Raw genomic sequence first — 16,260 nt, forward strand, 5'->3', positions numbered from 1 at the left:
CCCGCAATTAAAAACGCTAAAAACATCAATCCTTAAACAGTGGCAGTAACATCAAAGCATAAACATTTAACACTTTTATTTTACGGTAATATTGTAAATCAACCAGTAAGTACTTATGTGTGCAACTTTCTGCATTTTTTATTACCAAAAGTTTAAAAATAAATGAATATAAATTGAGGTAATGCCCAACATCAAATAGACCTACCATAATACATTTTTAAAATACTTCAAATGTAAATAAGTAACTTAAGATCATCATTTATTTTACTAGATTAAACAATATCAATATCTTCTGCAGCAGCAGAACAAGAAGAAAAAGAGAACAGCAAATATGAATTGTTGAATCATAAAGTAGTCTTATTTTACAGACATATGTTAAGAAATTTAAAATTATTAGTGGTTGTTAAAGCTTTATTCCCCTTTAACTAGAAAGAACCGAGGAAAAATTCAGAGTACACTGTTTATTATTAGAATTCACTTTATTGTTTGACACTAAAACAATTATTTTCCGCCATTGCGGGTCAGACAGTTTCTGTTAATGCTAATCCCTGATAAAGGAGTGATAGAGAACACGTCAAGGCAACCATCAGATTATATAGCTCCTTAACACCTTACTTTTACCCAGTTAATAATTGTTATATGGGTTAACAGTACCAACTACCTATCTCAGTATTTCCGACATACAAAGAAACAGACTTACAACTTTCTGTTACATTAAAGTATAGATGAGAAACAGGAGTTATCTTCACATAGGCTGCCAAGGCAATACTCTACAAAAACATTTATTGTACATTTTCGTAGAAACAGTTTGCAGCATAACGTGAGTTTTGAGTGATTTTGTGTGATGAAGAACTGAGCAGGAGATCAAACATTTGTCATTTGTTTTGCAAGTAGAAAAAAAAAACTTTTTTGCATGTGTCAGCTGTTTTTTTAGTTTATGAAGATCGAAGGTGTGTGCAAGTTATTCTTCCACAGAACTTTTTCTGACAATGGCAGCTTTAACAGTCCTCAGCAACTTTTGAGAACAATGGCGATGCCCTGACCACCACCGATGCAGGCAGAGCCAACAGCGTACTTGCCCCCTCGTCGCCTGTCAAGAGACAAAAATTCAAAACTCAAAGCTACTTAGTGATGATGTCTCCTAATATATGCTACATTAACAGAAATTACTGATGAATAGGCTACCTGAGCTCATGGGCCAGGTGAGCAGTTATGCGTGCTCCAGATGCACCAAGTGGATGTCCGATGGCAATAGCTCCACCATTTACATTGCTTTTCTCTGGATCCAGACCAAGAGACTTAGCAACAGCAAGGTACTGAGGAGCAAACGCCTCATTCACCTGTATAAAAAAATATGACATCAATGACACACTTGAGTAATCCCCATTTTAAGACACAAAATGACGTAGTTTGAGTTAAAAAAAAACATTATGCTTGTGCTTTACTAAATTTGAGAAGGACATATTATAACTATTACTCTGCAGGTACGTGTAGTGGAGACTTTTTTAGACCAATACTGGACTGGGTTTGTGTACTTCTACCACCTCTGTACTCAGTGTATCCCATTTTGCTGAGTATGGAGGAGGGGCCATGCTGACCCCTGTCCTCCATGATTTTATTAACACATCTAGTGGTAAAATTATGGAAGATCTGTGTATAGTGCACCCAGCTTCACCTCAAACAGTTATAGCCATAAAATACTACTTACACCATAATCACCAACTAAGAACATTTACCCCAAGAGCATGTAGTTTAACTTTAAAACTACTCTGTGACCTTTGACTTTATGATTTTTTAAATATCTGTTTAATTGAATATTTTCAGGTTGTTGTATTGGTAGTTTTGGTTGAGGAAAAAATCCACCTCATAAAATGTATATGTAATCTGAGGCAGAAAGTGTCATTTGGACTAGCAACAAACCTCCACTAGATCCATGTCGTTGATGGTCAACCCGGCTTTTTTAAGAGCTCCTGTGATTGCCGGAACGGGACCTAAAATGATTAATGAGAACCAGAAATCCTTACCTTATTACAGTGTATTAATTATTAATTCATTCCCTTTTTATTCAAAGCCATTAAACTGTATCTCAATGACAGTGGTGTCACTCACCAATTCCCATAATGCTTGGGTCACAGCCTGACACATGATAGGCCACAATTCTGGCCAACGGAGTGAGCTTGTGTTCATTTAGGGCATCTTCACTTGCAATCACCAGTGCCGCAGCACCATCAGATACACCCTAGAGATCAGAAAGATATTGTATTTTGTTTAATATTATTAGTATTTCCTATGACAAAACAGAAGAGTTGTCAGATATTTATATTAAAATATGTTAGTGTTTATTTGTAAATTATATTGTCACAAGCTCATTCAAGAGTTTGAAATGACGTAAAAAACACAAACAAAAAACAACAAGAATAAAATGAATTAGTGTTAAACTGATAAATTATTTTTAGATTTTGAGTAGGTCTTTTCTCAGTTGAAACAAAAAATGACAAGTGTGATAAGAAAATTCAATGTTCTGCAGCTGAGTGGGAACCTTCCATCAAAAAACTGGCAGCTTTTCAGGGACCAAGGAATGCTTTTAGGTTGACAATACAAATGCAACTTTTAAAGTTGTTTCCTAAAATAAAAGTGATCCAGCACTTTGTTTTCATTAAATCATAGCATAAACAAACAAACAAAAAAAGTATAATTGATGTTTCTAGCTTTTCATGTTTAATTAACTAAACATTATGAAGTTGGTTGTTAGGTCATCAATAAAAACTAACCACTTGTTTTAAATTTCCGTCAAATGATTGAAGATGAATTATCACTCTCATTATCAGCCTGTAAAAAGGACACAGCACCTTAGGCCTAAACTCACCGAAGCATTGGCAGCAGTAACAGTCCCTCCTTTCTTGAAGACAGGAGGCAGTTTTGCCATCTGTTCTAGTGTGGTCTGAGGACGAGGATGTTCATCCTGAGTCATGGACACCTTGCCTTTCTTACCTTTCACTTCAATGGGAGCAATTTCTGCTGTGTAGTAACCAGCCTCCTGAGCTGCAAAACATTACAATTCAATTATTAGGAATGAGCTTTTTTACTATGTGTTGGGTGAAAAGACCATGAAATAAAAAAGATATCCAAGTATGAAGCCTGTCTTACCCGCCTTCCACCTTTGTTGTGTCTGGTATGCATAGTTGTCACAGTTTTCTCGATTGATTTGGTATTTCTCAGCCAGGTTTTCTGCTGTGATGCCCATTGGAATTTTGACATGAAGGTCAGTCAGACCAGCCCACAAAGTGTCCTCTAGCTGTCAGGCAGACGAGGAGAGATTTTAAACTTGTGTTGAAGTTTTTGGAACAAAACTGCATAATGTTTTTTACAGCCTTCACATGCCAAGTGAACAACCAACACATGCCAACACTGAACCAAAAACCAACCTTTAGATCGGCTCCAAACTTTGTACCAAATCGTATGTTGCGAACAGCGTATGGGGCCTGGCTCATACTTTCTGATCCACCGCACAGAACCACCTCAGACTCTTTGAGGCAAATCTCCTATACGCACACACATACAGACACCTTATGTTCAACTGATATTTGTGAAATATTTTAATTTACATCTGATGGAAGAAACATGCTGTTTGTAGCAAGTGCTTTTTGTCCTTGGTGAAGTTCTTACATGAGCACCATTGATGATGGACTGGAAACCAGATCCACACAGTCTGTTCACAGTGAGCGCAGGCACCGGAATGGGAACACCACACCTTAGACCCACATGACGAGCAATGTAAGGTGCATCAGCTGAGCTCTAAAATCAAAATAATTAAAGGGGTTAGGGAACTAGTCAGCACTATAGGCTTTTTTATTCAATGATCCTCGTGATCAGCCGCTCGATTTTTGTGACTGTACCTGCATGACATTCCCAAATATGACACTGTTTATGAGTTCTGGTGCCACGCCCCCTGCAGCAAGAGCAGCTTTGGCTGCGTGCTCAGCCAAATCTGTTGCACTATGATCCTTTAGCACGCCACCATAAGTTCCAAATGGAGTGCGCTTACCAGCTACAATAAATACTCCTAAAGAAAAAAAGAGAATTTTAAGACAGTGACAGAAGTTCATACCACCCACCACTGGACACACTGCAAACAGGCACAGTAGACACATTACACATACAGAAGGTCAAAAATAGAATATTAAGGACATACATTAAATGACACTAGGAAGAATTGCGGAATTTCAGTCCTCAAGGTATGAATATTTCTCTCACATTCTATCTCTAACCGGACTGATTTGAAAAACTGCAGCTTTTATCAACATTTTGAGTACTAAATATTGCACAGTGTTTCACAATAATCAGGTGTGATCGCTGTCTGAAATACTGGATTCCCTTTCAGTGTGTAATGATTTGTGTGCATGACATGGAACTATTGATTATTGTACGTGTCAGGGGGTACAGGATGGACATGGAACTGTTGGCTAACATCTGTTGAAGCCTGTCTTTTTTACTATCTGGATTTTTGTTTTGATTTTGCCTGACCTAGTAACATAGTAACATTTGACGTGCTGGAGGGATGTGTTGTGCAATATGTTGTGTGTTTTACACACACTACCCTTTACGTGTAGAGTAAACAAAAATACAAAGTGCACCAGTGAACAAGTGAACAATTAAAAGGCCTGTAAAGGCATAATCTGAGTTGGAAACAAAGTGCATTTAACTAATTGTAATTATGATTTGAAGCATTTATATTTTAGTTGAGTTTTTTAATGGTACGTATTATCTGACATCTGTTTTGACGCTTGATAAATTAGTGTCATTAATAAGTTTTAGTTCTACTGCCAAAATTGGAAAAATTGAAAAAAAAATATACCAAATAAATCAATCTTAAATTAACTTAAATTTCTTTATCAACGAATCGTTATGTATGCTGAGACAGATCATGTCTTCTCAGCATTATCGATTTGTGATGAGCATTTACGTAAATATGTCCATTTTTTCCATTTTTGCATAGCAAATTTGTTGCGAGTTTATGTGATATTAAATATTTCGTTTATTACAATTGACAAAAAGGAGATGTGATCGACAAGAACCTTGCACCATCTTGTCACCTTTCACCTACATAAGCTATATCACAGAAATGTTACGTGCAGCGAAAGTTTGAGTTGCCAGATATTTACATGGAAATAATATTTACAGTGTGTGTGGAAAGCATTCGTTTTAAAGCAACCACAAAAATTCAGATACAAAAAACGACTAAAATGAACATTTTCATGGAATCAAAGCATCACATCTAAAGTCCAGCAGCATGAATGCCTGCTTCCCTTCTGGGAGAACTCGTTTGTTTACCTCTCAGAAGTGCCATGGCGCTGATTTAACAATCCACCGGTGTCAGGATCAACGTTTTAGAACAATATGCTGTGGAGCTGAAACACTTCGTGGTGAATATAAAGGCTGAGACAGCCCCGACCTTTCCCCTAAATAATGCGGTAATAATTTCCATTCGTCCAGTAAGATTCGCCAAAGCTCATACATGTAAAAAGAATGCATTATTAAATCGTTAAAGAATCATAAATAACATTAAACCCTTTAGCATTGAATTATTGAAGAGCTGCTTAGGTTTAGTCCAGTATAATAATTATTTAGCACAAATAAATTGTCCGAAAATGCGAACGTGAAATTAGGAGTGCCTCATCCAACGTCATCCTTCTGCGCTACGCCTGAAATAAACGTCATCTTCATGGTGCTGCTCATGCAAGGGGACAGGCAAAGTGATGTGTAGTTACATGTGAACATTTCGGTTATTATTATGTGTTTAAAGTGAAAAAACAGACAGTGACAACATGTCTTTGGCTGTATTGCGCTGTTCCTGCAGGGTTCTATCTCAACAAACCGCTCTGTCACGGTAAGTGTTTGTAATATAAAGTAAACTAACAAGGGCCTAGCCAACTCCAGCTTACTGTACTACGGTTATTTAGTTAGTGGTGAAATATTTCTGATTCAGTTCTGTGGTTGACAGATACTCTCCCGCCAACATAAGGGTTCTGCAGGTGACATGTTTTGATTTGCATCCTGTTTGCTGTGTGTTGTTTAGCAGCTTGCTGTTGGGAGAACATCACCGTGTTGTACCGAATCCTTGGCTTGCACCAGTGATGACACTAAAAACATCAGCTCCACTGAGGTATGATCCCAACTGGGTTATGTATATAGTTTATTTGTACTTATTTATCATTTAGTGAAAAATCTGTATCACTTTATCCCACCACATAACGGCATACTCTGGATGTAAGTCCCGTGGTTCAGTCATGAAAGTGAAAATTAAAAGATTCTGGGTTTTACAACAGGATAATGATCCAAAGCAGTCCTTTAAGTATATTATAAGAATACCTGCAGACATTTATGGAACAGCTGTTACTTTATCCTGACTTGAACAACCTGACCTATGGATAGACCTTAAATTAGCTCAGCTGTAAAAATATGAGAAGTGATTTGCAAAGAAAAATGAATAAAAATGCATGAAGGAAGAATAGAAAGATTCTGCTTATTGAGATTCTGTTCTGTGTTTTGTCTAATTGCCAGTATTGTTTCTTACTTATGTATTTATCAACTGATAAATTTATCTGCTAATCATTTGCCACCAAATCCACAAACTATGTGGCTACAAAAAACAGGTGTTTTTTAATGATTGTTGATATAAGGATCTGTCTGTGCCCTACACAGACGATGACTGATAGATGACCTATGGGGTCTGGCTGGATTATAGTGAATGAGCAGTTCAGTAAAATTACAGTCATGTGTTATAGACCAGCAGTAGAATTTTGAAATAATTTCTCTTTCGGAATAGGAGACAATTTAGGGATTTTTAATCTGTTTATAATTAGATGTTTGTGTAAAGATTCTTTATGGGGAGTTTTCTCTCAGGCATTTTTAATTAGCAGATTGTAAACCCCAATGAAGTAAAGTTTCACCTTGACATGTGATGTTGATTAGATTTTATATTGACAAATGTACTTTTACGCTGATGTGAAGCTTCTTGAATTGCTACTCTGTATCAGGTGTTATTTAAATAAAATTGACCTAATATAAACCTGGAGGTAACAGGAACTGTTTCCAGCATACGTTTCACCAAGCTTGAGGTTAGGAGGGTTCATCCTTGCTTGACACAAAATTTAGTCCGAAATCTCATTGTTCCTGTTTTTTTTTTTTCACCAGCTATGATGCTAGACAATATTTCTTTTTCTTGCCATCCTATCTATATATGTTGCTTTATTCAGATCTATTGCAGAGTGTATGTTGTCAGTGAATGTTCTCACATAAAGTCGTACTTTGTATTTTAATAGAGCAGAGCCTAAAAAGAAGAAGAAAGTGGATCCAAGAAGGGATCTGATAATGAAAGAGCGACTGAAAAAAAAGTTGAAAAAGATGGAGAAGGTTCCACCTGAGCTCATCCCAATAGAAGACTTCATCACTTCAGCCAAATGCTTGGATGAGACTAGGTACAGCTCATTTCACTTTTAGCCACATTGGCCAAACACTGATGTTCTGATGATTAAAACAATGGCAGTGGTGGCATGTTGATCTCTGTCTTAACATGGAGTTTTTAAAAAAAGAAAAAATATAGACACTAGTGACATCCTTGATGTCTTGATGCTCTGTTACTTTCAGCAATGTCATCTGTAAGTTGTTTAAACAAAAAAATATTCTTGCTTCTCAGCTGTAACATGAAGAATCAATGTTAGGCACATTTTCATGTTTCTACACGCTGACTCTGTTCACAATTCAGCCAACTGATAACCGAAAAATCTGAATTTAGTGACCAAGTTCAATCCATGTCTGTTCTCCAGAGACTCGGATCACAGTACAGTTGAAAACACTCATAAGTTAGGTTTAATCTGATTTTTAAACTCAGCTTTCATTTAGGTTCCACACTAAAGATAACATAAATGTCTTCATGTGAATTGTTCTTTAGTCAAGTTTTAGAATTTAATTGACTCCTAGAATGCAGGCTTAAAAATAGCTTTATTAATAAACTATATCACACTCTAGCAGTTCCACATCGTAGATTAAAACAGTTTAAAGCTAATTCTTACAAAGCCACAGACATTGCAATTTGTAAATTATAAATTTTATAGGCATGCTATTATGTATCATTTGTATTACTGTGACCGTGCCATAAATTGGAGTTTTCTTTTTTCTCACAAAGGGAACGCTCTGCACCAAGCCTGTCATTTGATGAAAGTGAGAGGCGAGCGCTTCTGCTGAAAGAGTGGAGTCGATACAAGCAGGTTACCAGTTACCCATCAAATCTGTGTTAGATTTTTTGTGTGTGTGTGTGGTGGGGTGGGGGTTACTTCTAACTTCTACTTTCCATCATGCTCATCTGTCATTGCTATTGCAGAAGCAGCACATGGCCCAAGTTCAGGCTGTTGAACTTGCTCTGAAGGCACAGAGGGAGGCACTAGAGGAGCTAAAGTTAGAGTCTGAGGAGCTGTACCTGGCAGCACTGAAGCCAGACATCCTTCTGTTTCCGTTCACTCATGAAGGTCCTGCCTACACACCGCCCAAGACCAATTATGAAGCTCCTGATGGAAAATACAATGATATCACTAAGGTTTACACACAGTGATGGACAGAGATCAATTGTGTGTGCGCTGCCTCTGTGTATGTTTCATTTAGTTTGTGTCCTTGTTTGTACACTTTTCAAAATTCATGACAGCCTGTAGATGTGAAGAACACTGATTTTTATTTTTATTTTTTTGAAGCACCATAAAGATTGAGGCAGTGACCTTAGTGTATTTTCATATCAGATACAATTCAAGACTGTTAAGTATTGAGTAGTTGTTCTTTGACATTCACACATCTGTTTAAAACATTACAGAAATAAATGTTTTTGTTGATCCAATTTGTTATGGAATATTCTAACTTCACAAATAATATATAATTTTTTGTGGTTTCAAGACAACATATTATTAAAAATGTGCTTGCTCATTATATACTGGCTATTTATGCAACAGCTCATCTCTTCAAGTCACTGAAATGGTTTGTTTCAGGTCTTGTGTCTTTAAGACCCCTCAAGCCCTGAGAAATTTTTCATCTGATTTGCCCGAAATGTTCCTTGTTGGTGCACCTAGTGTCCATGGAAACCCATGCACCATGCAGCAACCCATGCTAACTAAAAACTGGGCTTTTTACTTAGAGCGAGCATGTAAACAAAATCACTTAAAGCATTTCAGCCTTTGACTACGGGAAATATTGACACTCAATTTTACAGAAGTAAATAATTCTACATCACATCCAAAAAAGCACAATATGGCCTCTTTGAGGATTATTATAATCGCATATGACACAAAGCTGCTAAAACACAGCTCTACATGGTTTCAAACTTTGAAGGTGATTAATGCATAATTGTTTTTTTTTTTTACAATAGTGTGCCTACAACATCAAAAACAGCATGACCCCATGATAGAAGATAAAGTTATTTAGGGCTATTGTGGTTGAGGCAAACCAAAGCCGAATATGAAGTGCTAGTATACTGTAATACAGCATTAACTTTAACTTAGCTCCTAAAATGGGCCAAGACAGAAGTTGAAGTTTATGACCTCCAGCTGATCTTTCGCTTGACTGGATGGAATATCTTGGCATCTTGAAAGTGTACCAATTTGACCCAATGTTATTGCCCTTAACATGAAACACACATCATTAATTCAATGAATTTACAGTGAGTGCAATCAGCATTTACTGTAAATAAACTTTAAAGATGCAATTATTTATGAAAAAACACCACTGACTTTGCAGGGGTTATATTGTAATTCACAGGTCGAATAATCACTGTCATCTTCATCTGACCACTAGGTGCTAAATAATCATGTTTACTTACAGAATTTGACTCAAATTGGCAGTGAATAACTAAATGATATTTATGTAAATTAAGTAAACTTTAATGTTTAGTGATTGTTGATTTCACTCTGATTTAGTGACCATGGAGCAGTGACAACAGTTTAGGTGATAATTTAGCTGTCCTGAGGCTTTTCCTGGTTGAGGGGCGTGTGCCAGTCTCTGGGAGGATCTTGCCTCAGTTTCCATACTGGGGTAAACTTTCTTTGCTCATCCACTCTGTTCCTTTCACTGCTCTGCAATGCTTCCTGCAGTATAAATACAGAGAAACGTTTTGTGAGTAAAAGTGTGAATGTGATTAAGACATGGTTTGATTGTAGTGGATGCATGAACAGTTTCTTTCTTAATAAATATTTCATTTTTACTTGAATGAAATATTAGCTTTTGCTCTCTAAGGTTAAGTGATTTTCAACATCTCAGTAGCAGTTCAAGTCAAACTACACAAACAATTTTGATGCACACCTATCAGACTACATAACATATATTGGATTTCTCACTGGCAAAAAGAAAAAGCTGCAACACTTTTTAATTGATTTCATCAAACCTGTTGACCTGTTACAGTCTTTTCAATTGTATGCAAATCAAATAGAATGCAATTGTACAGTAGCCTACCTTGGCCTCAAAGCTTCTGTGGTTCTCCCACTCTTTACAGTTTTTGTAGTCCTCTTTCCACTGCTTGCACGAAGGAGTGGTACCATAAGTGTAGTAGTGATGGAAACAATTCAACAAGCTTTTGCAGTGTCTGAATTCACTTATGTAGTCATCACATCCTCGGGGTGGCTGTACAAACAGTCAAAAGACAATAATAACAATCGGCATTGTACAAATCATACTTTTACAATTTTGTTTTTTTGTTTCCAGTGAATGACTGCATCATTTCCACTCCCATGGTTCCATTTAACATGCCCTAAGATGACAGTAATATAAGAGCATATGAAGATAAAATTACAGTTTGTACTAATTAATTTAAAAAAAAAATTCAAAAGGTTAAAACTCCAGGCCAATTGACTTTGATAAAATATACAATATAAAATAAAATTGCAAGAAATTAAACTTGCACACACTATTAGGAAACAGAAACTCCTGGAATTTAATATATAAATTCATTTAAACTTTATAATTGTGAAAATAACAACCCCACCATTTACAATAGCGCACTAATTTAAAAACGTTAGTTAAAAGCAAGTAGTCAAATCCTAACTAACTTTTCTGTTAGAGCCTCCTGGCCTGTCTGGAACTGCTGATTATTGCTAACGTTAGCTAAGCAACCTCAGGCTACTTTGGCCACAATAGCTAAGCACCTTGCAACATTTTGATTCGGATTTGACATTCTTCACTTTTTAATCAAGAGTACTAGGCCAAGATCGGCGAAATTAATTAACGACATTTTGCCAAGAGCATAATTCGCAATGTAAGTTAATGTCTTGATAAATTACCCTCCACCGTGTTTCAGACTTGTCCATTGCTAACGTTAGCTGCTTTGCTAGCATGCCGAGTACTTCCGGTTTTACTTATTTTCACAATAAGAGCCCGAGAATCTCCGAGTCCGACAGCTAAAAGACCTTCACCTTCTCATTTTGACTGCTGTAGCTGTTCATCCTGCTAATACAGGCCTCTCCAAAAGATGAGTTTCAATTTAATGGTGGCTGACAAAATCAACAGGCTTCCCCCCTTGAAAATTTATTAAGATTTTTCTGAAAGTAATAAAAGGTTTTGAAAAGTAAGAAAAGATAATCACATGAATGAATATCTTTACTGCTATCTTTCAATTACAAAAACCTTCTTTTTGTTAGAATCTTTCCACTGCATCTCAACAGGGAACGTCCAAAGACAACAGGACTTGATTAATGCAGTCTGCTTAACTCCAAATCTAGCTTTAGATTATGCACATGAATGTTGTTTAATGATAGACCATTTTATGAATATAGGGGGGATCTGACACGCAAAAAAAGATCCCCCGCCAAACCCAAACTGGGGGCTCTGCAGTCACAGGAGAGGCGCTGTAGCCATTTTACCTCCAGGGTAGATAAACTTTTTTTAAGAACATGACTTAGACAAATTCTATTATATTCCAGTCTAATTTAATAGTTCATTTAAATGCTGAGACATTACAAAAATAAATCACTAGCCACAATAAGTCAGCAATCTTCAAAAAAAAGTTATTTATTTGTCTTTAAATAAACCAGAAAAAAAACATTATTCCCAATAACTCAGAAAAAGGTAACAGAAATTAAATTTTTTTTATTATTAAAAACAAAAGGTCATTAATTATTAGATAATCGGAACAGATCTCTGGAAACAGTGTGTGTCGAATAAGCTGTAAAAATGCATCAATTATGGGCAGAAGAGTGGAAATATGGTCAAATGCAATTCAAAATTGATATTACAATACTTCAAAAGTTATCTTTATGTTGGCTATCCTTTGTGATGATACAATATTTTCTGCTTTGCTCTAATTAGTCAACCTGGACTGGTTTGACAGCCTTTTATGCACCTCAACTTTAGCAGAGCAACACATTATTGTCAGAATTTTATTTAAAATCCTAACCCAACAGCAAAACTCCCTCAAAAGGAACATAGAGGAAAAACCCCAATTTATCTGGGGCAGAAGGCAATTTAGTTTTTTACTTTGCTGTTCAATGTGACAGTAGATGGTGAGTTTGTGCAGTTTGCCTAGTCTGTTCACTTCAAGGCTTTCTGCTCTTCTTGCGTAGAGACTGTCCTTGTCCAGAGAAGGCAATAAATCTGTTCATTGCATCATCCTGAGAAAAGAGATTTAAAGTAGATACAGTTGGAAAACTGCTGCATGAGCTCTACATAAAGTAAACAGATTCAGTGAAACTAATATAAATGTATAAATACACAAATAAAACAAATAACTTTGGTGCTATGGTAAGCTGCTATGGTACTGCACAATAGATTGTGACGAAGTACACTACAATGTGTAGAATAATATCCATACAGCCTAGTCAAAATTTTAAAATAATAATAAAATACTTCACACTTCTTACATCATCCACAATTTTCTTGGGCTGAGGCTTTGAGTTTCTGATGAAGGTGATCCTGCCAATTTTAAATTCGTAGTTGGGAATGCCTCTGTATGACAAAAATTTGAGATGAAAGACCAAGTTACAGATTTTAAGCTTAAAACCAACTCCTGAATCATTATATCACAAAGAGCAGTAGTAAAAAGATCAAATATTGACACCTACTGGCTAACAGAGTAAGTCAAAGGGACATAACTATGATAGAGAGTTATCCTGTGTGTATAACATATATAAAATACTTAATCACCTTTTAAAGTCACTTGGGGCAAATGGAGCAGGGCTGGGCTCAATCCCCTTTGTTTTACCATCCAAACGATTGCCAGAACCCGTAAATGCCTGTTGGTTAAAATTAAAATTTCAGGTAAAGTTACATTAATTCCAATTTTCTTAGATGTCAGTAGTTATAAGAAAATGTATTTGTTTTTAACCCACAGTAACATTTACTCACTCTAAATCCTGTGTCCATGTCAGCATAACTGCTTGGATCTCCTTCTTCCTCCTGTGGAGAAAAAGTATAAAAATGATTCAGAGCACAACCTGCAGAGGTATCTACAGGAGTTTGGTCCTTACTGTTGGTTCTTCCTGGTGCTGAGGTCGTCGTTCAGGCTCCTTGTAACCCAAAGGAGCATCAAAGTCCACCTGAGAACCAAAGAAAGAAAATTAAACTCCAAGCATAAAAAACAGAATAACATGGTTAGCTGTGATGAGGGTCTTACATTCATGTCACACTCAATAATGGATACTGCTTTATCTGGCTTTGTCTCCATTACTCGCAGCTCATATATCTGAAACAAACACACACGTTTATTAGCTGTGGTATTCAGCAAAAATAAATAAAAATGAAGGCTAATTTGCATATTAGTTCAACACTACCTTAAATAAACTAATTTACCTTTTCATTGTAGTTGATAGCGATGACATCACCGGTTGTCAAGCAGGCGAAATTTCTCAACGCATTCTCCAGTCTTTAAAAAAGTGACAAATTAGTTAGTTGACCACAAAATGTTGAGAGAAAATAAATTCTAATTACTGTTCCTAACTGATATTTCTTACACTGCCTTTGGGTTCGTAATGTCCAGGAAGTCTGGACTTTGTGGCTGAAACTTGGAGTAAGTGGCAACCATAAGGTTAACACTTTCCACTTGGACCAGACCACCTTCCTCTAGCAGAAGATTCTGCATCATCTGTATTAAATAAAATTAAGCAAATATGAGTCCTGTCTTGACTTCCAAAGGCAACTTAATAGTGTTTAATCAAAAGAGAACATTTCAGACACACTAAGAAACCTGTAATTAGATTTTATCTCTTATTTCAGTCGCTTAAATTTTAAAATAGTTGAGAATATAAATGTTTTAACCTTAACATTTAGAACAATATTTCGCAATTCCCTTTTCCCATACACTATTAATGTAGTTTAATCATTTTGCTTCTACTTAGGAAGGAAAGTTTAGTATTCCATCCCTGGTAAAGGCAGACCACTATGTCCCTGTCACATCAACACTACACTTAAAATTAATTAAACTCACCCAGTGTGGCAAATAACAGATTCCCTCATCTGCCACAAACTCAAGGACTCCACAGTGTGTCATTCTGTCTGAGTTCTTGTTGGTCAGCTTAAACAGCATTGGATAGGTGATGTTAAGTCTGCCTGTACAGATAAGAAAGGAGAAGAAACATCAGAGTCATGGAAGCTTCATAGAGATTATTATTATTTTTATTATTATGAAGAGGTTATTAATCTAACATGTACTTACTGAGCTGATCAAGAGCTGAAGGTGGCATTATTACTGAAAAAAGGTTAATCAAAAAGTTAATTAGCTGATATATTAACAAAAAAAACAACATAAACTCCTTCCTTCCTCCTTCCAGTTAAAGGTTTCTGCACACATAAAGTATAAGGATTTGGTGGATTGTGACTTTTCATTTTAATGACTGAGACCTAGTTCCTAGAAAGAACATGAGATCACAACAGCAAGAGAGACTTTGATTCTGAAAGTCTGCAGCAATGGAACATGTTAGAAAGCTGAGAATCCAATGCAGACGAAAAGCTCAGTATAGGGTTATAGCACTGTCTGTTTTTGTTATGTCTAGGCTTAATTGTCATGTCTCTGCTGTGTGTCTGTTTTTAAGAGGTGATAAACTTATCTTTACCTGTGGCTTTATTAGGTTGGCTATTACAAAAACTGTTAAACTCATAAAACACTGCATGAAGAAAGGCCTTTTTGGATTTAGTACAACGCCCTGTATAACACCACATCATAGGAGAGACTGGCTTTAAAAGCTCTTCATAGCTATTCTGAACTAAGAAAAGCTAGTTCCACTACTATATACCATATTACTGGAAAGAGCTGCAACATTGTATTGTTATGTTCTCAATTTCAATATACAATATACTATATAAGTTGTTTATAGGTATCTCTTGGAAAAGCAAATAATATCTCAAACACAATTAGATTTCCTGATTACAGTAGCTTAACTAAATAAAGGATTTATCAGTTCATTTATTTCTATTTATTAATTTAAGAATGGCTTTTGTAGAATGTAGGAAAAAAGGTGTGTAGTTCATCATGTAAAGTAAAGCTCAAAACTTTTCTTAACAAATGTACCGGCACAAATGTACCGGCACATGACGATAACACTGACTTTTGCCTCCTTTCTCCACGTCGGATCGGTCATTGGGACCTGCCAGCATCGACACCGAGTAGCATCGGTACTGAGTGGAGAAGCGGTTCTGAAACCCCCGGGCCATCGGGTGGTCAAACATGTGGAATGAAAACTGTGGAATAAACAAAGTCATATCAATATAACACATATTTTACCTGAGTTTTTGGGATTTTAATTTCACAGTGACAGGGCATATTTCTCCTCCTGTCGTTGTATTGTTGTTAAGTTAGCCGTTAGCTAGGCAAACCAACAGGATTTGTTTGATTTGTTACTATTTCTTTCGTCAACGGTGGACAAAAGCACAACGGTACTCACCATTTCGACAGTTTGGTTCTTTGGTTTTAAAACGACTCAGATTAAAAAGCTTTTTATTTTTCCCTGATAATTTTACATATGAACTGTGACTTTCCACTGTTGTCATTCGCTTCTCCGGAAGTGTACAAGCTGAGAAGAGGATATGACGACACAACTGACGATCCCCCAATCACAGCAAACTTTCTCAATATTTTCTGCGATGAACTAATCCCTGTACATTTATGAAGGATCAAATATCAGGACATTTACTATGTTACAGTACTCATATTTTATCTTTAGCTTTGAGTTTAAAATTTGAAGATGGAACCCTTCCGTGACGTTGGAGCACTTAAAAACACATAGCATTAAGTGCACAAAT

The 16,260-nt window shown here is 36.3% G+C and overlaps 4 protein-coding genes across 5 annotated transcripts; 1 reads left to right on the forward strand and 3 right to left on the reverse strand.

Annotated features, from left to right (window-relative positions):
* Window positions 1-460: 460 nt before the first annotated feature.
* Window positions 461-5,489, reverse strand: acaa2 (acetyl-CoA acyltransferase 2). Its single transcript, XM_067520006.1, has 10 exons — window positions 5,332-5,489; window positions 3,897-4,063; window positions 3,667-3,795; window positions 3,426-3,542; window positions 3,148-3,295; window positions 2,867-3,042; window positions 2,110-2,239; window positions 1,921-1,991; window positions 1,186-1,340; window positions 461-1,090 (listed from the first exon to the last, which is right to left on the reverse strand). The coding sequence occupies exons 1-10, from the start codon at window positions 5,345-5,347 to the stop codon at window positions 1,009-1,011; spliced, it is 1,191 nt and encodes a 396-aa protein (XP_067376107.1). The 5' UTR covers window positions 5,348-5,489; the 3' UTR covers window positions 461-1,008.
* A 211-nt stretch (window positions 5,490-5,700) lies between these two features.
* Window positions 5,701-8,884, forward strand: mrpl40 (mitochondrial ribosomal protein L40). 2 transcript variants are annotated; one of them, XM_067520013.1, is made up of 5 exons: window positions 5,701-5,887; window positions 6,077-6,163; window positions 7,323-7,478; window positions 8,186-8,267; window positions 8,381-8,884. In XM_067520013.1, the coding sequence occupies exons 1-5, from the start codon at window positions 5,826-5,828 to the stop codon at window positions 8,606-8,608; spliced, it is 615 nt and encodes a 204-aa protein (XP_067376114.1). In that variant the 5' UTR covers window positions 5,701-5,825; the 3' UTR covers window positions 8,609-8,884. The 2 variants fall into 2 exon arrangements, with proteins under 2 accessions (XP_067376114.1, XP_067376115.1); XM_067520014.1 differs by having other exon boundaries at window positions 6,080-6,163.
* Window positions 8,703-11,401, reverse strand: c11h22orf39 (chromosome 11 C22orf39 homolog). Its single transcript, XM_067520015.1, has 3 exons — window positions 11,313-11,401; window positions 10,489-10,656; window positions 8,703-10,124 (listed from the first exon to the last, which is right to left on the reverse strand). Exons 1-3 carry the CDS (start codon window positions 11,364-11,366, stop codon window positions 9,993-9,995), a joined length of 354 nt encoding a protein of 117 aa, XP_067376116.1. The 5' UTR covers window positions 11,367-11,401; the 3' UTR covers window positions 8,703-9,992.
* Window positions 11,402-12,014: 613 nt separating this feature from the next.
* Window positions 12,015-16,053, reverse strand: ufd1l (ubiquitin recognition factor in ER associated degradation 1). Its single transcript, XM_067522274.1, has 12 exons — window positions 15,903-16,053; window positions 15,567-15,699; window positions 14,678-14,710; window positions 14,450-14,571; window positions 13,977-14,107; window positions 13,816-13,888; window positions 13,640-13,708; window positions 13,494-13,562; window positions 13,372-13,422; window positions 13,171-13,259; window positions 12,888-12,972; window positions 12,015-12,638 (listed from the first exon to the last, which is right to left on the reverse strand). Exons 1-12 carry the CDS (start codon window positions 15,903-15,905, stop codon window positions 12,564-12,566), a joined length of 933 nt encoding a protein of 310 aa, XP_067378375.1. The 5' UTR covers window positions 15,906-16,053; the 3' UTR covers window positions 12,015-12,563.
* Window positions 16,054-16,260: the final 207 nt, after the last annotated feature.

This window comes from Channa argus, chromosome 11 (genome assembly GCF_033026475.1).
Source record: "Channa argus isolate prfri chromosome 11, Channa argus male v1.0, whole genome shotgun sequence".
NCBI lineage: Eukaryota > Metazoa > Chordata > Actinopteri > Anabantiformes > Channidae > Channa > Channa argus.

Bases quoted from the DNA above. Each gene is read 5' to 3' on its own strand.
- acaa2 (XM_067520006.1), bottom strand. The intron at 3,796-3,896 runs GTACAGTCACAA...TTTTGATTTTAG, and splicing joins TATTTGGGAATGTCATGCAG to AGCTCAGCTGATGCACCTTA. The intron at 3,543-3,666 runs GTAAGAACTTCA...GTGTGCGTATAG, and splicing joins CCATCATCAATGGTGCTCAT to GAGATTTGCCTCAAAGAGTC.
- ufd1l (XM_067522274.1), bottom strand. The intron at 14,108-14,449 runs GTGAGTTTAATT...TATTTAATACAG, and splicing joins TCTGTTATTTGCCACACTGG to ATGATGCAGAATCTTCTGCT. The intron at 13,260-13,371 runs GTGAGTAAATGT...TTTAACCAACAG, and splicing joins ACATGGACACAGGATTTAGA to GCATTTACGGGTTCTGGCAA.
- mrpl40 (XM_067520013.1), top strand. From the start codon at position 5,826: ATGTCTTTGGCTGTATTGCGCTGTTCCTGCAGGGTTCTATCTCAACAA. The intron at 5,888-6,076 runs GTAAGTGTTTGT...TGTGTTGTTTAG, and splicing joins CAACAAACCGCTCTGTCACG to CAGCTTGCTGTTGGGAGAAC. The intron at 6,164-7,322 runs GTATGATCCCAA...GTATTTTAATAG, and splicing joins AAAACATCAGCTCCACTGAG to AGCAGAGCCTAAAAAGAAGA.
- c11h22orf39 (XM_067520015.1), bottom strand. From the start codon at position 11,366: ATGCTAGCAAAGCAGCTAACGTTAGCAATGGACAAGTCTGAAACACGG. The intron at 10,657-11,312 runs GTAATTTATCAA...CTGTTTGTACAG, and splicing joins AGTCTGAAACACGGTGGAGG to CCACCCCGAGGATGTGATGA. The intron at 10,125-10,488 runs GTAGGCTACTGT...TTTATACTGCAG, and splicing joins ACAGAAGCTTTGAGGCCAAG to GAAGCATTGCAGAGCAGTGA.